Here is a 23292-nt window from a genome sequence, read left to right as displayed (position 1 = left end):
CTTTCATTACAGATGATAAAGCCAGAAGAAGCCATTGTGATCATCTGATCCAGCCTCCCGCATAACACGAGGCATAGGACTTTCCTAAGTTATCTTATCTCCAAGCTATAGCATCTGTTACAGGAGGGAAAAACATCCAATCTTGTCTGGAAGCTTTCCAGAGAAGGGTGTTCATCACAAGGCTTGCTAATTGTCCCCAGCCATTAGCTGTGATCCACATTAAATATGTGGGGCCTTGTTTCCAGTCTGAACAAGCCTGTCTTCAGCTTCACCCCCTGCATATCATCATGCTTTTGTTCACTGTACTGAAGAGGTCCAGTCCTTAGTCTGCCTTAAATGTCATGCTTGAATGATAGGAGGACTCCACTGAATGGTGTCATCTCAGCAGTGCAGCACCATGAAAGACCATGGACTTGAACACCAACCACGGAAGGCCGCCCCGTCTCCGTATCAAGGGTTGCAGAGCATCGCTCAGAGAGCCCATTTCTTCTAAAGCCCATGGGGACTCCTAGTGGGAAAGACACCATGACTTTCAAAACACTGGAAATTGTTTATAATCGAAGTGATCAATTATAAATAGCTCTCGCTCATTGTCATGTGGCCAGCTTAATTAAGTAGCGCAGAGCGTGTGCGGTCACTCACCTCAGATGATAGAAAAATCTGTAGTGGGCCTTTGCCCTAATGTGAATTTCCTGACCTGACAGATGGGAATTGAGTGTCTGTTTATGCCAAGAGGAGTTGGCTAACATTTTTCCTCTAATTACTAATTATACCAGTGAAAGGGGCTTTACGGCCAGAGTCCTGGAAATGTGAAACTCGATCATCAGAGATTTGCAGGAAAGATGGAAGATTGATGGGTGACATCAAACAGCTGACAAGGAGGCCAGGGCAGCCAGACGGACAGCAGCTGCTACAAGGGGCTTCAGGGGTGGCGGGGCAGCTGCTCAGGGTGGGCAGGGGTCCGTGGGGGAGCAGCACCGAGGGGGCTGAGCCATTTTAACAGTTCACCGCCCCCCCCAGTCATTTCAGATACGAATGGGTCTAATCTCCCTGGGCTTGAGGCTGCGTGTGAGAGTGCATCTACCAACAGGTGATAAGGCAAAGCAGCGGGGCTTGAAGGCAGCTGCCGCTGCAGAGGGGCATCAGCTCCAGCTATGGCAGAGGGCTCCACAGGGCACTGCGAACACCCGAACACCGGACCAAGGAAGAGGAGCCGGAGGATATAAATCAACTCTTCTGGGCCCCAGGTTCCCCAGATCCAAGCCTAAACATCAGTGTGTTCATTCCCTGAGGTCCCAGGAAGCCTACTGTCCCAACCTGCTATGGAGTGAGACCAAGGTCACCACGAAGAGATCCCTGCAGGGCAGTTTTCTTCTCTGAAGAAGACAGGAGTTGCATACTCTCATTAAGCTGCATTGATTCCTATTTAGAGGTCCAAACCCAAATCACCCTGGTGGTCTCTGACTCGATGGTGGGATCGGCACATTGCCTGATTCTCTGAGAGATGTTTGGCCCAGGCTGGGCTGTGTTACCCCCACCCTATTGGCATCTGGCAGGCTGGAGACTGGTGCTGCATCACAGGGCTCATACAAGCTCAGTCTCCAGTGGTCCTGCCACAGCGTACTTCAAGTGGCCTCCAAACAACTGCCATTTCCTTGGCATTCTTGGGAATCATGTGGATCAGCTTCCAGAGCTTCCTCTATGGGCTCCCTTGTCTAAACTGCAGATCTCCTCCTAATTACAGCCACTCTGCCAGTGTGACTGTCCACAGGGAGACTCCCGTGCTGACAGGAGGCCTTCTTCTGCTGAAGGACTTAAACCATCGTCTTGAATGACATTCCCTGAGTGGACCTAAGAGTCGTGGTGCTGGTACAGCTACTCTTGCTCCCAGCATTATTGCCTGCTCACCGGTGTCACCCTGAAGAGGATTAATTATCATGGCATGAGCCCACATCACTATGCCAGCAAACCGCAGCCCACATCCTGCCCAAACCCACTATTGTAGAAAGACAGCAGAGTAACCACTGGAAATACATAAATTGTGAATCTGATGGGGAGTTGAGAGAATACTGGCTTTCACTGTCCCGGAGCAGTAGGCATGTGGTTGATTTGTGTAATGTTAATTGAACTTTATTCTTGAAAAGGGCCATGCAAATGGTGTTTGGTTTTGCATTTCCCGAATGTGAAAGAAGCATGTAGACAAATAGTGAGCCATCCTCATGAAAACTGATTTTTGCTGGATGTAAGAGAGCAGGCAGCAGCAGTAGCATAGGGATGAGCAGCTTTGTGATAACAGGAACTTTTTCACCAGTACAGTGAGATGAATTTCAAACTGGTATAGTAAACAATGCACATGTGTATTAATACATAAATAACCTCTACTGCCACCTAGCCAATAATTGAGGTAGCTACCACAAGCTCCATCTCACGTAACAAGCCTGCCTTTCACCAGATTTGGCAGAATATTATAATAATTATGAGTGTTTTCCAGAGCTCTAGATCATAAGTATATGTTTGAAACAACCAAATGATCACATATTACAGTTTCATGGTTCAGCATGTACAGTGTCATCCCACTGTTTCTGGTCCAGGTGGGTAGCCTTCATCTGAAGTGCAGTTGGAAGGATACCACAGGGGCTAACTCCGTAACACATACATTCTCTTCCATGAAGGAGCCTAGTTATCTAGTCTACCTAGGAAAGGCTGCAGTCTCCCACACTGACGATGTTTGCATTTCTATGCTAGTACTTCTCATAGATAAAAAATACTGAGCATCTGTTAGCTTAGAGGAGAACAGTCTGGCTCTTTCACTGTGTAGAAGACAACTGTCATCAAGAATCGAGCCTGAGTTTTGCAGCTCCAGCTTTATGAATGCATACAGAACCACACTGAAAATATGGATATTTAACATTACAACTAGTTTTGTATTGTCTTATTCTATTTTTCTTTCTTCGAATTATGTTTTAGGCATACGACTGTACAGAAGTGTCTTATGTTCTTTGAAAAAATCCAAAAAACCAAAAAAACCCACAGGCTTTTTGAAACACCCATCATCAAATCCTCATAAATATCCTAGAAAGCAGCTGGGCAAGACATCCCCAGCTTGATCTTTATCAGACTGATAAGCTGTTCTTTTAAAAAGTCTAATGCAAATGATTTCCAGGGCTTCCCGTCTAGGTCAGCAGCCTTTCAAAACTCGATTAAAACATTCTATTTCCCCACTGACTTGAGGATAACAAATGGATAAAAGTCTGCGCATAATGTTTCCTTTCTTTAACAATTCTTTAAATTCCAAATATATAAGTGGAGGTCTAGAGCTTAGCATGGGAGGATGGGCAGACAAATAGGTTAAGGCAGGTCAAGGTATCTCAGTTTAAAAAGACATTAAACACATAGCGCAGTCCCTAATGGTAATATTGCCATGCCCCACCAGTACCATGCCCCACCAGCAGTGTATTTGCATGGGAAGAACGGGAATTATTTTCTCCCAGCTTCAAACGCCTGCCTTTCAGTGCCTTCTCACCCTTCATCACACTTCCAGCTGCACGGACTGCTTGTTTGTGTGTAGCAGCAGTGATGCAGTGTGCCCCAGGGTTCTGAGCTCTGTCCCTGCTTTGTTCTCTCCAGGCCTTCACATCCCCTCCATAGATAAAATGAAGAACAGGAATGTACTCATTCTTTCAGAAAACCACGCTGTTCCTGGCTAGTTGACGAAATAATCGATGATGGCATAAATGCAGCCTTGAGGAATGCCTCCCAAAGGCCAAGCTGCATCATCAATAGTCCTTTCTCATGAACACTCACGGGCAAAGAATTTGGTTTACGGCACTGTAAAGCTTTCCATCATTTTGCCATACTTCTGAAAAGCAAAAAGGACAGCACTTTCTGCAGGGAACTCCACTCTGCTTGGCAGTAAAGATCTCCAAGTCTCTGATTTGAACACCACCCTACTACGTTTAGTGGATCAACTGACTAATGTTTCATTAAAATCTATTAGAACCACGGGATGAGAAGTGCTGCCAATCATATCTACTACGTGTTGCTACTCCACTCATTCTAGGCAGAAAAGAAGAGTAAGCCAGCTCAGTTTGCCCTGTTTTGCCCTATTAGACAGCCCTCTAATTAGATGTGAGTATACCTCCAGTGATCCAGGATGTGTGGCCGAAGGTGTGTGAGCCAGGTACATAAGCTCCGACCATTCAAGGTCTCTGGGGAGCTAACTGCCTACAGATCTGGGCCTCAGCCTGTTGTTGGAAGCATCTAGAATTACTCAAACTCTGATGGCAAGGTCTGAATGAGGTAAGTGTTGAGCTTTAGTAGTCAATATTTTCCTTGCTTCAGAACTGATCATCTTTTCCCACAGCTAGCTTACTGCCCCAAAATAACAGTGATATATTTGCACCAGCTTGGAATCCCAAGTACTAAGCTCTAAAAAAGAACATAAAGTGCTGATTGAACCTTTTGTGCAAAAGCTACGTTATGATCTCTGAAATAAAATTCCACCACCTCTGAAATAAAAACTACCCTAGGAGTGATTCAGTTTCAGAGTAACCCTTTATTACACCCAAACTCTCACACTTCTTGGTGGCATAGCTCTGTCTTTCTAGCGTTGTCAAAACATCATTAGACCAGAAGACGGCCTTTCAATTTCAGTTCATTAATTTTCTGTCCTGGAAAGCAATAGTTGGTGTTGCAGAATCCAAAAAAAGTTCAAAAAAATCTTGCAAATGTCAGACTTTTGTATAAGACGAAAGCAGACAAGTTGCACTTCATTGATCCACACTGGTAGTAATGGCACTCAAAGTTTACTGACGGTAGTTTGCAATAAAAATAACTAATTCATCAGTGCTTTCTTTAACTTGTTATTGCTTAGACATCACAGGATTTTGTGGGATGATGAGGAAAAGCAAAGATCATTCAAGGCAAACGGAAGACAACATGTTCAAAAAAAAGCTTTCTGTTGGCATTTAACGTATCTTAAAAAAAGCTAAGAAATTCTGCATTCTTTCTTTTTGCTTACAGTCTTACTTTGTCATACCTGATGACAGGCAGTCACAATGACTTTATGATGTTCGTGTACTCAGAATATATCCATGTAGAACAGAATTGGGTTTAGACACCACAGCCGGTACATTGGGCCGAACTGCCGAGCTCAGCAATTTATCTCAAATCTCTCCACATTATTTTCAGACACTGACTCGTACCTCTCTTAAAAATCACTAGATACAAAATAAGCATTAAGGATGGAATGATCTGAAAACACCGGCACAGGCAGGTCAATACACTGGGAGCATGGCCAGATTTTAGCTAACTAGTGTACCTTTTCTATTAATGGCCCTCAGCATTTTGCAGCCCTGCCACAGTAAATGTTTTGCTTTGTCTGAAGTAATGAGATGGAGAGAGAGGGGAAAAAGGCGTGATTTTTCATTCTGACTGTTGTCAATGTGAATTAAAGTATTCGGCTGATGGGAATTAGTGCTAACACAGTTTGTTAACTAAGAAAAGTGCTAATTAGAAATCCTTTTAAACTCGATCTCTGTAATGATATAATGTAAACACTTGCTGCATTTTCTTTGCTTAAAGCTTACTGAATCCATACGAATGGCTGGTCATGACAGAAGCTGTACGATGTTGATGGTAAGGTATTACCGATTCTTCTTTGCAACTTTTATTTATTACACAACACCTGTCAGTAGGAAGTAGAGCTTTTACATTAAAGCAGGTGTTAGCATCTGATAGGGATGAAAATATTGTTTACCTTCCCAAAAATTATTTCATTTGCTCTTTAAATAAGGAATTAGTTTTCTAAGAATTTTAAATTAAATCTGCTCTTCTTCAAACAGCTAATTTAAGAAATGCAGAAAATATGACAGAGCCTTGTTTTTGCTGTTATTTGCAGAAAGAAAGACAGCACAAATTCTTTCAACTTCCCGTATTGTTAAGACTCACTAAAATCTTGCACACAGGATAACTATGCAGACTTCGGGGGGCAGGAAACTTTTTTTCTGGTTACTTTTGCATAGTGTCCATCCAAAGAAGCTGAAGAATAATACTCCATTAGAGGTAATTCCACAAAGGTAAGCAACGTTTCATAATACTTTCCATTGCTCACTCACCTTGGTAGGAGGGTGCAAGACGAGGTCCTGGCAGGCAGAGACTGCTCATAGCCCGCTTGTCCCCATCACCTGGTTCTCACTGTGCTTTTCCTGATAATAGCTGGGGCTACAGCACTTGCAGGGGGCACTATATAGGTTCAGGGCTAGATCCCGATGCCCTCTGGAATAAAAAAATTCCCAAATTATCTACAGGAGTTTCTATAGGATGGCTGGCCAAATTTTAGGTTGTGAACTCAACTCATTAGCTATCACAGTACCTAGCCTTCCCATATTCTTTTATTTCTTCTGTCATCTGGGACATGGTGGTAGTGGTGTGCTCAATGAAGTGCGAGGGAGGAGGCACTCCAGCACAGCTGATGAGGAAGAGGACCACATCTGCATAAATACTTTTGTTGGAGCACTGTGTCTGGAGCTTGCAGGCTGGGGTGCTTGGCAAGTGTGTAACAGACCACATGGACCAGCTGCATCCAGAAGCAAGGACCGGCAGGAGAATGGTGCCGGTCCTTCTAATGTGAAAGACCTGCTCCTGCTGGGAGATGCTGGCTTTGAGTCTTTGTGGTGCTACAGTCTGCTAACACAGGCAGGGGTATATGCTGGCCAGGGCAAAGTATTTCAGGGGACTGAGGTCCAGCTTGAATTCTGGAGATGCAGAAGAAAAGCTTGTGAAGTAGGAATGACGCAGGTGGAGAAGAGAGAAGCACAGGATGCTGTTCTGGTCTGAGGTAAGGAGATGATAGTTAGACGTCAGGCTTATGGAAGAGTAAAGGATTTAGTGGATGATAAGGTAAGGCATGACGGTGTTTTGAGATACAGTCCTAGGACTGGGAAGTTTAACCATGGCTGTTCTATAAAGCAGATTTTAGGAACAAGTAGGACTGAGAGAGACAGGTGCCAAAATAGGGTAGGAAATGGTCATTACTTCATGTACTTGCCAAAACTTACTCATTGAACTAGATCTACCGGGGAGTGTATGTGGTCAGGAAAATAGAGTGGAAAGAAAGGAGAGTGAATTAAAGTTGAAGCGACAGTTTCAGAATTATATATATTGCTGCAATGTAGCTATTCTACAATTTGACATTACCCTCAGAAAATTCAGTTAAAAATCATTCAAATATGAGTTCACAGAATTAGAATATCAAGGTCAAAGAATTGTGGTTCTAGCCATTTAATTACTCCAGTTCCAGTTCAGATTGTATGTATTTTTATAAACAATCTCTTCCCCTTTAAAAAATAAACAAACACACCATGTCCTTCAACCACTTACCATCATTTTCAGTGCAAACTCTGGCATACATTTCAGGTCTGGCTACCCTCCATGGTGTTAGTGTTTGGTTTTAATGGATTAGAAACATTTTTATTTTTGCACCAGTAATGGTATAATGTTTCAGATTCCACTTATTTAGACTTTGCTTTGTTTGGCTGTTGAGAAAGGCTAGTGGTTAGTGCTCAGCACTACTGTGTGAGACTCCCTTTCTTGACAGTGGTAGGAGCGAGGAGTGCTACAGAAGCAGATCACCATAGAGGACCCTCTGGCCTTACAGAAACTACTCCTTTTGTGCCAGAAGAAAGCAACGATACAGGATTTGAAAGTGCAGGGGAATGGGGCGGGGGTGGGGAGTTAAGCTTTCTGCAAGGGTGGGAAAATGTTTTCTGTCGATTTATTTCATTAGGGAAAAGAATAAAACCTTGTGATCTGTTTTGGAAGGGGCAGGAATAAAGACTGAGATATCTGAAATTGGACTGTTTTGCTGACTGGCAGCACTGAACTGCTTCCAAAATTCAGTTACCTAGAGACAGTAGAACTACAATACCAAATGCAGAGGGAGTCTTTCTTTAAAGAGACTGTTGCACAGCATCCAGCTGGAATTTGGAAGTCATTTTACTGACAGATGATAATGGATTTCATTTCGAGCTTTGCCAGGAATCCTTATACCATTGGCTATGGAGAAGAAAAAGCATTCTCCTCGCACATACATACACGTAGGAAAGCACAGACTACGAAAGCATCTTTTCCAAAATTAAATGCAGGGCCTTGTAAGTCTTTTTTCCCCCAGTAAAACAAAGTTGGTGGAACCTCTTAAATGTAAATTTATTTGTATGTATAAAGCAAGTTTGATCTGTTCTGCATGTTATGCTTGTGATAAACAACAGAGGCTACATACATTTGTAACTCGGCTTGAAGGGAAATATTTGAGTGAAGAAAAGAAATGACTGGCCAGGCTGACACTAAATGCCAGAGCTGGAGGGAGAAGGGAATATCTACAACTTGCTTTAATTTTAGCCACGTTATGAGACGGGCAGGCTTAAATAGGTTAGTTCTATTAATTTGTGCACATAGTGGCCCAGCATCAGAGGGCAGGCCTTGCCATGTGGCAGATGGACTTGACTGAATTGTGTTGTCTTTAGAGTTTAGCTCTGCCCTTTCTCTCTGACCATCCCTGCATGTTCTCACAGTTCAGAAAGCATCTAGCAACCCTTATCTTATTAGGAAGGCCCATTACAATCTGAGGAGGAGAGTTTATTTTATTGGTTCATTATGGTTAGCACTTAGTCTAATTAAGAAATTACTGACCTTTGGCGCTAGAAAAAATATAAGCGCACCAGGCCACATTCAGAAGTGGAGTGCATTAATGTATTTACACTCAGCTTAACTTTTGTCCCTTTCAGGGCATGTGCATTTAAATTTACTCTTAGAAATAAGCTTTCTAGATCCTAAAGCTAAGACAGATATTTGGTCTGCATCCACAAGGCCAATGCAGTCCATGTGGGAAGCTTTATGCAAATTATATAAATGAATTTAGAGACTGAGAAATAAATTATAAGGAATCATTTGGTGGCCAGAGCAGCAACTGTAGGCAAAGACCTCCTACGTCCAACTTGGTATGTGAGGGTTCAGGGAGGCTGTGGAAACACATGCCATAGCTGCCAAATCTGTGTAACTTGTGAGACAGTTGTGTCCTGGGGGGTTGCAAACTTCAAGCAAAAGCTGTTCCCAGCCCAGATGCTGCAGTGCTATGAAACTGGAAAAGAAAGCAAAATGAGTTTTATGTCCTTCCCCTTCTTCCTTTTTGAGGGAAAAAGGACTGAACGGTGTTCTCTTAAAAGAAAAAAAAAGTGTACATTATTTCTTTTTAATACCTTTCTCCTTCTTTTAGAAATATAAGGAATATGAAAGACTGTTTTCCTTAGCAGCGCTGAAGGCCATGTTAGCTGTTCTGGACAACCTTCTGGAAAGTTTTCTAAAAAGGAAACAGGTTTCTGAAGCCATAATTCAGGAAGTCTCCCCGCTTAAGAAACATTTAAATCTTATGAAAGCAATATAAAGCAATTAAGTGTGTTCTTAAGGACTCAAGCAAAGAGGACTCTTTACTCACTTCTCAACTGAAGGCGAGAAGTTGATGGTTCTTACTGAAAAGATCATTTTTTCCAAATATTTGTCAAGCATTTAAAATAAGCACTTAAAAGAAAAGCAAGCATGATTGAAATTAATTCCCCTCTCAGTCAATTAGGCTTTAATTATTTAAGATCCAAAACTTTTACTAGTTCTTTAGTCAACTGTAGTCCTTCAGGAAATCAACTAGAGAAGACATGACTTTTACAACTAGTTATGCCTTTCCACTCCCCACACTTTACTGGAGAACAGGTAAGTGTAAATGTTCTTTAAGTCATCCTAAAATAAAAGGCAACTAGTGTTTCTTCTTCCTGAAGGAGGTAAAGAGTATACCTAATTTTTAAATATTCCTTTTATGTTATTATTAAAAGTGTGGGCATAGGAACATGTTATTGTGTCTAGCTACTCTGCAGTATTAACCGTGCACACTTTACCCTGCTGTGTAAATTCAGAATCCACAGGGTCATTAAACCCTCTCCCAGTGAAAAGCAAGCTACCTTCTATTTACACTGAGGATTATTCAGAATTGCAAGTGTATTGTAAATTCACAGCTTTGATTACTCCACTCTCATTTGTTCATGTATTCACACGCTATGTTTTCTGATAAGACAGAAAATAAAAGGCTGACTTTATGATTTTTAGGTTGCCACTCTCCCTGAAAGTCTCACTATAAATATTCTTGTCATACACAAAGTCATCACAGATTTGCCCGTTAACTCTTGCACTAATGGTAGACCAAATTTCGCTACATGGAAATGTCAGGCTTACATGTGTACATCCGGTTTTTGTGCAGAAGGTACCCCAAACTGTGCATTGTCTCTCTGGAGCCTTAATTTGCCTATTCTTCTCATCTGAGGTGTATCAGTATAGTTGAATTGCATTCAGTTTTGTTAATACGAGTTTTAAGATTGCAGCAACTTCATCTTTTAGTTCTCTGAAGGAAGCTGGTGGTTTTCAGATGGCTCGGAGACTGGGTGTTTTATTGTCCAGACCATTTGGAGGAAACAAAAGATGTAGTTTCCCAATATTTTTGATTTGTCTCCTTTGTCTGTCGGAGGATTTAACCAAGAGCATTTCAGTGATCTGCTTTACAGCTTGGCCTACAAGCATCTTTGGCAGCATGACCAAATGGACAAGGACAAGCAGCCAAACAGGAGACGTCTTTAACTGACTTCACTACTGTAGAACCTATTTCAGGGCTGTAGGGCCCTTTGTAATAGGAAGTAAATAGAATTTCTTCTCCCCTTTGTTCGGGAGAGTAGTGGAGGTCATTTTAAATGAACTGGTATAAGCTCCCAGTGATCGGCTGTCCTACTTCAGCTTGACTCACTATTTGCTACAGCATCCAACAACAATAAACAGCAAGTTATCTGATGCATTTATTAAGACGGTAAACTGCAAAATAATTTCCTTGAAATAATTGTTATTCATCCAAGCAAACACACAATAAATACAAACAGGCCAGTTCATGGTTCTCGCAGGTACTGTTCATGTTTTCTGAGTTGTTTGTAGGCTGATGTTAGTGTTGCTGGTTTTTAACCTTCCTAATGATCCTGAGTGTATACATACAGGCGTGGGCATAATGAAGCAGTTGTCATCTCCCACAGACATCACAGTAGTGCATGTTTCCAGCCATACCATCAGGATCTGGGTGCACAACCCTCTCCCGTTGATCCTCCTAAGCCCTGAAAACCGAGCCATGAAAAAAAAAAGAAGGGTGATTCATAGTAAGGTTATTTGGCACCATTACCTGTGCATTCTGCCCCATACCTCTGTCCTGTTCTGCTGCATCGACTGGCGATCCTGCCCTGCTCCTCCTTCACATGCTCTCTCAGTGCTCCTCAGCAGGCACAAGCTGCATATCCAAGATTTTAATGAAGAACAAGGGTATGGTGAGAATGTCACACTGCCTGTTTCTGTGAACAATTGAAGTTGATTTTTTTTCTGGACAACAAAAGAAAACCTCAAAAAGAGAAAAATGGACACCAGCCAAGAAACAGGGTGGGGGAAAATGTTTATGGATGTTGGCAAATCTACTGTGCAGCTTTCCCATGTTATAAACTACATCACTGTCTGCAAACCCGGGGAAGATACCCGTCTGCAATCTAAGATGGTATGAGACTTGCCTGTTACATCCCCTATGAACCTAAATTCCTACTTCTCCATTAAAACTGTGAAATTAAAGTGTTGTATTCAGCTAGGTCGTTATCATCGCAGAATGAAATTCTGACTAAAGCAATAACGCTCTGCACAGCAGGGCTTTAAGGCTCTGAACAAAATTAAAATAAAAGATTTGGAGGCTCTGAGCAACCCCAGTCGGTACAAGGGGGGGTTGGGGGAAGGGCAGCATGTGGTTTGGGATATTTTCACCAAATGTTAAATCACACAGAATATTTCACTCGTCTCCAGTGTGAGATCACGACATGACTCCTCTGTAATGAATTCTTTATCTTGGCAGCTCTCCTGCTTTCTCCCAACGGTGCCTCCCTCTCCCCTCCTGGTCCCAGGGCCGTAACATATGGTAGTATTTGCAGAGCCATGTCGGCCCGGGAGCCGGCCGGCCTCGCCGCCCCACACCTGCGCGCTCCCCCGCCTCGCTGCTCCGCAGGCGGCCGCGGCTCAGGGCCCGCTCCTTCGCCCGGGCTCGCCGGTTTTGAGCAGCCCTTGGGCCGCGGCGTTTCCTTCGATGGCTGTGCGAGGCCCGGGCCCTTCCCGCCCAGCTTCGGCGAGGCCTCTCCTTCGGGCAGCCGCGCTGGAGGCGGCTCTGGGTGGCCCAAGGGCAGCAAGGCCCCTGCCGACCTACCGCAAGCCCCGCTAGGGCGCTTCGGCAGCGGCTAGGCGAGATGGCCGCCGTCGGCGCAGGAGGCGGGCGGCCGGGGCACGCATACCCGGGACCACCGAGCACGGAGGCTCCCCCGGGGCGGTCACAGGGCTCACCCGGCGGAGGGCCCCGCGGGCAGGAGGCACGGTACGACACGAACCGCCCCGCCGGTTGGGGGCGGTGAAGGCGCGGCCGGAAGGCGTCGCCCCGCGGCAGCCGGTCGCCACGGCGACGCGTGGGGCCGGTCTGCCTGCCCGCCGCCCAGCACCGCCATGGGCCCGAAGCGGCCCAAAACCGGCGGGGTCGCCTCAGCGGGGCCCGCGGCCAAGAGCTGGGAGGCTGCGCTGGTGTCCGCCCACCTCGAGGAGGTGAAGGCAGCCGAGGGGCAGGGCAGGGGCCGCCAAGCCCCGGACCCGAATGTCGGGGGTGGGTGGGGGGAACCAGGCCTGAGGCGGCCCTCGTCGCTCCTCCGGCCTGGTTGTGGTGGTGTCGCTGCTGGGGGCTCCGCGGGGTCGCCAGGGTGGCCCCGGGGGAGGGAGGCGGATCGTCCCGACGGGCGGTGGAGCTGCCCCTCCGTTGCCCCCCGCCCCGGCCCTCAGCAGCGGCCCGGCGGGTTTCTTGCTTTTCCTCCTCGGCGCTTTTCTTTCTGGGGCGCTGGGTACCAAGTTTTGGCTGGGAGCGAGCTTTTTATAAACTGCTGAACAACGAGGTTTGATGGAGGTGCTGACACAGCATTAACTGTAGCGTTGAAAATGCGAGGCTGTAATTTTCCTGCCCGAGTGTGTGCAGCTAAAAGGCACTTTTCTTCTTTTTCATTTTCTTTTTTTTTCCTTTTTTTTTTTTTTTTTTTTTACAGAGTGTGAGGATCTAAAGGCATATTTAGGTTTCCAGGTTCTGTGTAAGCAATGTAATTCTAATAAATCTTGACTTCCAAAGAGAGAATTTGGTTTCAAAACAGGGTAGTAGTTTAGCAAACAATAATATTTATCTAGCATGTGTTTATCTAGAGCTGCTTCTGCAAGTGAGACAAATGACTTCCGTGGCTTCCTTGTTTGGTGGGTTCCTGTTGTGCCCTATTAAAAAAAACAGGGTGGTTTTTGTTATTGTTGCTGTGTTTTTGGTTTGGTTTTTTTAACATGCCAGCAGTTCTGGTTAGGCATGAGGACTTTTGAATTCAGGAGAAGGCTTTTAAACTGATCAATCAGTTTTCCTGAAGATGATGCGGATGTCCAGAAATCTTTTAAATACTTACTTGCTTTTGCTTTTTTATGGTAGTAACCATATGGTACAAGATTAGCCAAACAAAATAATTTTTTGAAGGTGCTCAGCTAAGGCTGTTGTTACCCATTTTTCCCTAGAACGTAGATTTTTCAGTAGGGTTCAAAGGCGCTTGAGCCCTTTCTTGGTTGTGAATCTCACCCGTACTGTCGGAGAACCTCCCTGAAGCATGAGAAGGGGGTGGAGGTTCAATCTCCATCACCTACTCAGTTCCTGACCTTTCTCCCGTGCTTACTAGCAAGATGCCAATTAGTGATTTATTTATTTTTTTAATTTTTTTTTTCATAGTGCTGTTTATTGTGGTTGTGGATATTGTCCAGTGAATTCACTGAACACAGTGCTTTGTTTACTCTGCTGCTTCTACATGTAATTTATTACATTTGTTAAAGGCAAACTATTATATTGAAGTATTTTAAAAGGTAGGAAATAAAATGCTCAAAACTTAGGAAATGCCAGAATTAGGATTATTCAGGACCACACATTGAGGCAGATGGAAAGAAATGTTGAATTTGTTCACTGAATGGGGCAAAAATTCTGTAGGAAAAAATATGAGATTGCCTAATTAAAGGTTATGGTAATGCCTATTCCGTATAGGCAGTTGGAGGCTGAATTAAGATTTCTTGGTTCCTTAATTTTGGTATTGCCCAACTGTTTTCCAGTTAAGTTTTCTGTCTTGCTATTAGCCGGCAGAGCCTCGGGAACATGGGGAAAAACCGTCTCCCTGCTGTGGTCAGCTTGAACTCAGGCTTCTATGATGCTGGGCAGCTGCTGGAATTTCTTATTGCAGGAAGGTTCTTATTCAGCTCTTATAGTCATGGGCAGGAGCGTACTCGGTGCAAAAGTGTCAAATGCCAACAAATCTCTTCTGAGCATGTGTGAATCAAGATTCATCAACTATGGCCAAATGTTGGTATACTTAATGTAAATAAACGCGCTCTGTAAAAGCACATCTCTGACACAAGCACGGCTGTGCTGCCGAATGTATTTCCTTCCTCTTGAACACGGAGGGAATTGAATATCTTAATTACTTAATCACATAGGGTTTTTTATTAAAGGATAAACACGATTTTTTAAAATGAAATGTCATTCTGCAAATAATCTAACCACACTATTCCATCCCCCTCCCCCCCCCCCCTCAGTAATCCTATAGTATACAAGATTTAAACTTGAATATGTAAAGGTTGGGAACTGAAAGCAGCCTGTAAAAGATAGTGTTGATCAACTTTAATTGTAGGTGTCATGAGACGCAGTGCACAAAATTATTTCTTACTCCTCCTCAATATTGTATGTGATATACTGTGTGAATCTGAAGTTATTTGGGAGATGACAGGAATTCCTATTAATTAGATTTCTGTCCTTGTAATTAATGTATAAAGAATTTTTAAATCTTGTATCAATTTAGAGAGTATTCTTTCCCTTTAGTGGAGTCAAAGGGAATTTACTAGAACTGGTTTTAAATTGTACCAGATAGACTGAGCAATGAAATTTCACATTTTAATGTGTGTTTATGGCTTACAATGTTTTATTAGCCTGATCTATGAAAAGGAGTCATTTTACCAGTGGTGTTAAGATTTTATGGACGGGTATGCTAACTAAAATATGATTTAAATGGTATTTACTAACCAAATAATTGCTTTTACTAAACGCACTGTGAAAACTGGCAAACACACAACTTAAAAACACATACAGAGGAAATATGGATTTTGCAGAGCCTCACATTATGGTTTATATATATCTTTTTTTTGTTTCTAATGTGCTACGCAGAAGAACATGGAGCTGCAAGTTGTATTTGTCTTCAGATATTTGTCAAGATATTTTGATTGGGTTCACTGCAGTATTAAATTACAAAATATAAATTAAGATTCTTAGGTAGTTTTAAACTTTGCCTGCTTTAAGTAGTTAAAGGGCGATATTTGCTAAGTGAAAGGGGAATTCTGGGCAAGTACAGCCCTTAATTGAAATAACTGTTATCTATTATGTGTTCGTATTAGCTAGTATAACTAAGCATAGCAACTGGAAGCCACGTTCTGCTCTGACTTTCCATCTGTATGCTTTCTCTCATTTTACTGGCATTTTAGGGCCTGAAAATTGAACTGAAATTAAACCTTGTAAAACTGTTAAAAATGTTCTGAATAGGATGGTTCCACTTTTGATTACTATTCATACTGCTTCCCCTTCGGAGAGGAATTGACATTCAATTGAGCTTTGAACGTCTCTGACCTGCCCAGATTATACAGCAAAAGCTCAGGCTCTTAAAAACAGAATCTGTTAGTAATACACGTGTGTGTCAGGCAGCAGATAATGAAAGCGGGCTTGAAGATTTCTTGGCAGTAGTGCCCCACACAGTCACTACGTTAGGGCAAGAAAATTGCTGATGAGCAACCTTTCCCAGTAATGCCAGCTGTGTTTACTGATTTACAAGCTCCCTCATTGTTGAAAGCAGAGAGTGTGAGAGGTAATATCGCTCTGAGTGTTCATAAATCACTAATAAATCTCATTATTTCTGAGGCATTACTTAGAAATCAGGAGATTAAAGAACTCTTGCTGTCTGATGCTCAAATGTTTGGAGTTCAAGTTTTCAAATGTTTCTCTTCAGCCATTACAGTTAAATTCGAAATGGTGCTGTAATGAAATGAATCTACTAGTTGTGGCCTTAAGAAAAAAAAACCAAACCTGCAAAAAAGAACCGCCACCAAAACCCAATCAACCAAACAAAAAACAACCACCAAAAAAACCCCAAAAAACCCCCATTAAATACCACAAGAATAAGTGATGATGCAAAATGACAAGATACTTAGATTGCCTGGAGATGGAGGTGGGGTGAGATGGCTGCTTGGTGCTTTTCCTGGTCAAAGAGAAACTGGTACTGCAAAAATAAACAGTATACCTGACTTGTTCAGATGTCTTTTCTACAACAGCTACCCTTCTGCATCTAGAAAATGAAGCAGAAAAAACAAGATATGTTTAAAAGCAAACAAAATTTTGTGACCTACATCTGCTTTTTTCGTCAATGTGAAGTGAGAGATTTTTTTAACATACCTATGCTATTCCAATACTACTATGAGAAATAAGATATGTAGCCTATGTGTACTATTTTTTAACAGAGAGAACAAAATCAGGAGAAGATGGGACACCTTCTGTGTTTTCTGAAAACAAGGATTTTGGAAACCTCCTAGCTGCTTATGTGGAGCTTTTGGCGTTAGGTGGGATCTCTTCACTTGAGGGACATTCAAGCTTACCGCGTAGACGGTTATTCTAACACTGAGAGAGAGTTTGTTGCGTTTCAACTCTTGACATGGCCAAGAGTTTTAAACAGGGGGGACAGTGTAATTTGTGACAATGATTGTCACCGGTACGTTTTCCAGTGAGAGTGGTCTGGCCTCCCTTTAATTGGAACTTGTTTCAGAATGTTTAAGGAGTATTCAGTTACCAATGCCACATTTCCAGCTTCAATTTTTATTTTTTTTCATTCATGTTTGAATCAGCATCGTTGATCCTGTGGGCTGTCTACTCCCTGCATCTTGGTCATCTTTGTTCACAGTACGTAATGCTTGCGTTGTACTCTCAATGGCAGCCCCCCTAGACTGTTTCAATGCTTTTCCAGTAGTTATTTTTATGGTTTTCTCTATCCTGTTCTTTAAGCTGGGAACCTCATTTGAGGTAGCCTTAGGGTCACTAATCTATCCTCTTTCAGATTCTTTCTCAGGTCTTGCTTCTACAATAACATTTGAAAGAATTAAACTAAGTAGAGGAGCAGTTGTACATTGAGGGAGAAAATATTTTTAAAGTAACCATATACATTTTACTACTTTTCCGTCTCATTTTGATGTTGTGATTTTAGGTGGTGAGCTGTAGAAGCAGGGTCTGTTTCTTCTCTATCCTTCCACTGCCTTGAACATTAAGAATGCTGTTATGGTATTGATAATATAAGGGCAATATTGCAAAAATAATAGATTTTTAAGGTCAGAAAAGAGCATAGTCAATTAAACACCTTAAACCATATACTAATGCTGCACATGTGCTGTCCTTTTTGACTTCAGTGGCTGTTCTCAATATTCAGCTTTTCTGAAAAATGATCCTCGAGGGCTTCAAGACTGGTCAGACTAGAAATAGGTGACATGCTTTTAATTACTCTGGGAATTCTGGATGATTATTCCCTGTTAAAGCGTGTGTAGCTATTTCTGGTATTTATCTATCTCCAGTTCTCAGGTATTGCACCTTTTATTGCAAAAGGAATATTTTTTTCTTCATTTTAAAGCTAAGGAGGTGTGGACTATCTCTAATACTGTTTAAATTTTTATGCAAAGGACCTTGTATTGAGTTGCATATACTTATGTTAGGTGGGGTTATAAATTTTCACTACCAGTTATCTTGTAGAGGCTGATTCCATGTATTTTATTTTTAATATATTAGCCAGTGTCTTGCCTATGCTATAAATAGTCTCATAGCTGTTCGGTGGAGAAGCTTTAGCAGCTTGTTTCTTTGAAGAAGAGAATTTGGGGGAGGAAGAAAACGTGGCACGCTGATGTCAAGGGCGTACCTTTTGCTGAGGGCATACATTTTTCTGAGAATGTTTGTGTTTGGATAAATCCTAACTTCTTGAAAAATTAATTTTTCATGAGCGGGGCTTACCCTTTGGTGTTTGTTACTGCTGCTGTGAAGGTGGGCACCACAGCGGAAATTAGGAAAATTCTCTCTCCGTTGCTTCTAATGCCTTCCAAGGAATGCATAATTATTGTGAAGGAGAGTCTCATTGCTCAAACATAACTCTGAAAGTGCCTGGGAAATACTAGAGAGGGTAGAGAATAAGGAATTTGGAGAAGGAATCAGGATGGAGAAAACTGGAAGTGGGATCAGATAATGAAACTAGGGACTATCTGGGCAAGGAGACTGAGGATGAGAGCTAGGTGAGCAAGTAACAGATGTGGGAAGTGTTAGGAGAAGTGGTGGAACTCAGATGAGGAAGAGAGAGTGGAAATGGAAGGAGAAATGAGCTAGAGACAGTTGTGACCAAGGAGTGGAAAGATCAAGAAGAGACAGGACTATAAGGAAGATGGGTTTCACAGACATCGCTTTTGCAGGATGATGTTAATCAGTGCTAAGCAGGTTTAATTTGTGGGCACCAAGATACCATCATGTTTTAAGGAGCAACTGAAGAAGGCATAAGGCAGAGGTTTTAGAACTGTCTGATGGAGATTTCTTTGGATATCTGACAAACTGCAGAAGCTGTGAGAGCTGGCTCTCTATTGCTGCTGGACCATGCTTCCCCTAGCATCTAGAGTAGAACCTGACATTCATGAGTTTTGCTCTTCTTGAGCTGTCAGCATCTGTCTGTGAGACTTAACAGGGCCTTGTTCCCCTCTTTTGGTGGTCCTCATTGAAGTGGACACTGTAGTGATATCAGTTGCTCCATTAGCTTCAGTACCTCCATCACGTTGCATGTGGATGGTTGTTCTAAAGGCTCCGTCTCTGCTGGCAAGCCCTGGGAACACCAGGATACTGCCACATGACAGCATTTCAATCTCAATTCTGAAAGCCTAGAAAATTATGCATTTGCACACACTCTTCAAGGACTGGTAAAGTTTTTGTGTCTGATTCTTGGCAGCTACACAATGACAACTTTAACTTGAATTCAGATCAACTGCAACTCCTGTGCACGTGTTTTGATGATAATATTGGAATACCTAGCTCTTTCATAGTGCTTTGCACTGGTAGCTATCTTGGCAACTTTAGGCAGGAGGAGGTATTGTCCCCTGTCCTACCCCCCCAACTAGAAAGAGGAAAAAGAAATTCAGTGTACTTGGTGCAGTCCCCGCACAGGCCATTGAGCAGTGCCTTCTGCCCCAGCTCAGCTGGACGTTCTCCTTTCATAAATTCCATCATGTTTGCATGCTCCTAGAGCATCATTGATACGCTTGCACTTTCCTGTATTTTGTAATTTTAAAAACGTAAGGTTTATTTTGTGCTGCTATGAAACATCAAGGAAGTTTATGATACGTGGAATTGTAGAGGCCCTTTTGGATTAGGTATCTGCTCTGTAGCTACTTGCAGTTTCAGAAGGTCAACTGTTGCTTTCTCCCATCCCAAGTCATCAGTTACTCAAATTGTAAACATTTAGGTAGGCTTTTTTTCAGCTAAGAGAAGGAACAAATGAAGAAGAGTACAGTAAAACTGGAAAAAGAAACTTCTTTTACCATTTACATCTAACTTTTTTTTTTTTGAACGGTCCTTTCCCACTACCATGAATTCAGATTTTGTTCCTCTTTTCCACGAGGACTTTGTATGTAATATACACGTATGAAAATATTTCCATAAAAATCCTAAAGTTACTACCCTTTCTTAAATTTGCCTTCAGAGTCTTTACATGCTATGATGCACGCTGGACTGGTATGTGGCTCTGCTTAGCCTGGTCCTGATAGCGTGACAATGTCTTGTGACTACCTTGATCTCACTGAATCTCTTTCCATATTTACCTTTATGCAGCTTTATTGATATCCTTGCAGTTTACGCATGCAGATTTGCAATGAAAGAAATGATTTGGTGATTCCTGAAGAGCGTATAGCACAACCGTTGGAAGTGCTTATGGTTCAGGCACCACTGATGCTGATAGAGAATACTCTGGAGTGAGATGTAAATTTGCTGGAGGTAGCCACTCACTTTGTGAAAGGGATTCCAGTAGGTTAAAGTAGAAGAAATGGGAAAGAAGGGTAACCAGCAAAAGTTACTTAAATTACACCATTTTGAAGCTTTTGGGGGATGTATATCACTAAATAACATGTTCCAGTCTTCTCTTGTTCTGCATTTCTTTAATGCTGAAATCGGATTTTTTTTCATAAAAATATGTGTATTTTACTGCAAATGTTTGAAAATGCTAGTGTTTTTCATTTGTCAATGTTGTAGTGAAATATAACTTGACATTGATAAGAAATTTGTTGTAGTTCAGAATACTTAGTGAAACCGTGTAAGAACCACAGTATGCATAAATATACCCTCATAAAATAGCGTACAAATAATGCTACAATTTTCAGAAAACGGTATCTGGGCATACTCTGATTCCCAGGATAAGAGAGCTGAGATTTGTTTATTTTTTTCTACAGCAAATAATCACAATAATGCATATATTCAATGACAGCAATGCAGATATTCAAAATGCATTTCTTGTTTGCTTACTGAACTGTCAAATCTGCAAATGTAATTTAAAAGTTACTTTATCTTTGTGTGATGCTAATGCAGCGTTTGCCTGCGGGGAGGCTTGTAAGAGTTTTTAGTAGGCATTTGTGTTTTCCATAGCATAATGCTGCCACCTGATGGCAGAAAGAATTGGGACAAGGTAGTATGTGCTTTTTGTGATTGTATACGTTTCGTTCCAGTGTGATTCATACAGTAATGTTTAATATGTCTTAAATAGGGTAACTGTCTCTACAGGATTACTCCTTGAAACTGCAGAGAAGCACTTTTGTTTGCTTGGGTTTTAATACCTTAAATGTTTTATTTTGGAAAGTAGGATGACTGGAAGCCTAGCATTGCTTTCGTTGTTGGGACCAAAATTGAGGATGAAATCCACACCAAGGCCCTGTCTCTTGCTGTGCAGGTGCCACAGCGGAAGCTCTTCAGTGTGATAACGCATGAAGACATTTTCAGACAGGTATTCCAAGCAGGGAACTTTTAATAACAAACCAAACTCTAGATCTCGCTTCTAGATATTAATTTCTTTGATCTGTTGTAGCTAGAAATTTCATATTCAATTACATTACTCTGTGCAAGTTTTAAAAATTACACTAATTCATAGGGGTTAAAAATGGAAAAAGAAAACCTTACTGCATAATCTGGTCTGCTCCCTGTAAATAGTGAGGTGTTGTTGCAGACTTTTCTTCAAGGTGCTGATGGGAAAAGCTTCCTCCCTAAGGTACAGGAGTACCATAAGATGATTCCTCGCTGTTTCAGAGTGTCAGTGTAGTGTTTGCAAAAGGGAATAACAAGTAAAATAATTTGTGTCAACTTAAAATCTTCTCACAGGAGAATGCTTTATTTCCTTGCAGATCAGAGAATCTGGGAATCGAAAGGGAAAAAAGGTTAAGGATGTGCCGATGTACTATGAGGTAGGTTAAAACATATATTGCAGAGTCAGTGCTCCTTTACACTGAAGTAAATACAGCTGTGTGATTGTGTTATGCATACCTGAATAAATGCAAATCTATTGGATGTAGCTGGTAAAACCACAACCATCTAGATACTTAAACTGCTTTCTTTTTGGGATACCAACGGTGTTCTGTTCAACTGCTAATTAAGTGAGGATCGAGATGTCTTTTTAGGGATATGAGTTTTATTATGTTAAGAATGTGTTAAGTGGTCATATTTTTATGGTGGTGTCACAAATTACAGAAGAAAATTAGACTCTGCTCTCTCAGATGCTCTCAGTAATTTAGAGATTTATACCTTCATTCATGGGAATGCAGTCCCATAAATGAAGCACTATTTCTGTGTGTATCCATTGTAATCTCAGTTTGGCGTTAAATTCTAACCTGGTTCGTCTAGTGGGGTATATCGGTGGGGTTAGGAATCATGCTTAGTACAAAGACTACTTCCTCCTACCTTGTTAATGTTTTACTTACAGCTTGTGAAAGGTTATAAAATCCTGTGATTAATTAGAAGATTGTTTAAAATTTTCTCAGGTAGAGTTTTATGGCCCTACAGACCTGAAGCATAAAGAATTTTGGATCCCTCTAAAAAGATCTTGTTTGTGTTTTAGTTCTGCAATGACTAATAAACTTTTTATATGTCTCAGCTTTCGGTGGACTTTATAACAGGTCTTTTTAGTTGCAGTCTGTTTTTCAGTAATGCCAGACTACTATCTGAACAAGTCCCATTGGAATTATTTACCACTGACATGACTGTGAAATTTATGCAATTAACCCTCTTCGTTTAGGACTAGCCTCCCAGGCAAACTCACCGTTACATTACCTGGTATGTAAAACCTCTTCAGTCCTACTAACAGAAGAATTTTGAAGTCTAGCTCTAAGCAGAAGCTTTGTATGATACCTGTATTTAATTACTAAGAGCAATTTTCCTTGTGAAGTGGATACTTATTAAATTCCAGCTGTCAGTGCTGTGTCTCATTAGCTGCTTACTTTACTCCTCAAAGACATTTTTTTCCTCCCCTCCTTTAACAGAGAATATAAAATGCCTGTTCTGACCTTTTGCTTGGACTCAGTTTCCGTTCTGGCTGTAGCAAATTAAAAGATTGATCATGTTGCCACAAGCATCAAGATCCCGCCTCTCTGGGCAGAATTTGCTCCTGAGCATTCACTTAAAGTCCATGTGCAGTTTGTGCAGTTTCCTGGAGAATTAGGTGTCTAACACCTTTTCTGTCGCTGAAGTGACCTGATGGGAGTAGGAGTCCTGGTTGGTAATTTTGTGCTAATTCCAGCACTTAATAAAATGATGTTAGGCTGAGTCTCTCATAACAATGCTGTGGAAATTATTTTTTTTTCTTTGTATATGGAAGAGAAAATGTTATGCTTCCTGTAAAATACCAACAGATTTCATAATGAATCAGATTAATTGTACAGTTTTTCCAACAGACACCACCTAAAACTACAGTATGTTTGAATAAAATATATGCATTTTATAAGCAAACGTATTTTTTATGTTGTTTTGTCAGCTTTCTATTAAGGTTGGTAATGTCG

General features: G+C 41.8%; 1 protein-coding gene across 1 annotated transcript in view; it reads left to right on the top strand.

Annotated features, from left to right (window-relative positions):
• The first annotated feature begins 12597 nt into the window (after positions 1–12597).
• Positions 12598–23292, top strand: part of SPAG17 (sperm associated antigen 17) — a 105911-nt gene continuing 95216 nt past the window's right edge. The window contains exons 1-3 of the mRNA XM_054214622.1: positions 12598–12696; positions 21111–21251; positions 21646–21705. Coding sequence (XP_054070597.1) covers positions 12601–12696; positions 21111–21251; positions 21646–21705 — 297 coding nt within the window. The 5' untranslated portion in view covers positions 12598–12600. The remainder of the gene's footprint in view (positions 12697–21110; positions 21252–21645; positions 21706–23292) is intronic.

This window comes from Rissa tridactyla, chromosome 1 (assembly GCF_028500815.1).
Source record: "Rissa tridactyla isolate bRisTri1 chromosome 1, bRisTri1.patW.cur.20221130, whole genome shotgun sequence".
NCBI classification, from domain to species: domain Eukaryota; kingdom Metazoa; phylum Chordata; class Aves; order Charadriiformes; family Laridae; genus Rissa; species Rissa tridactyla.
This window is presented reverse-complemented; position numbering and strand designations above follow the sequence as displayed.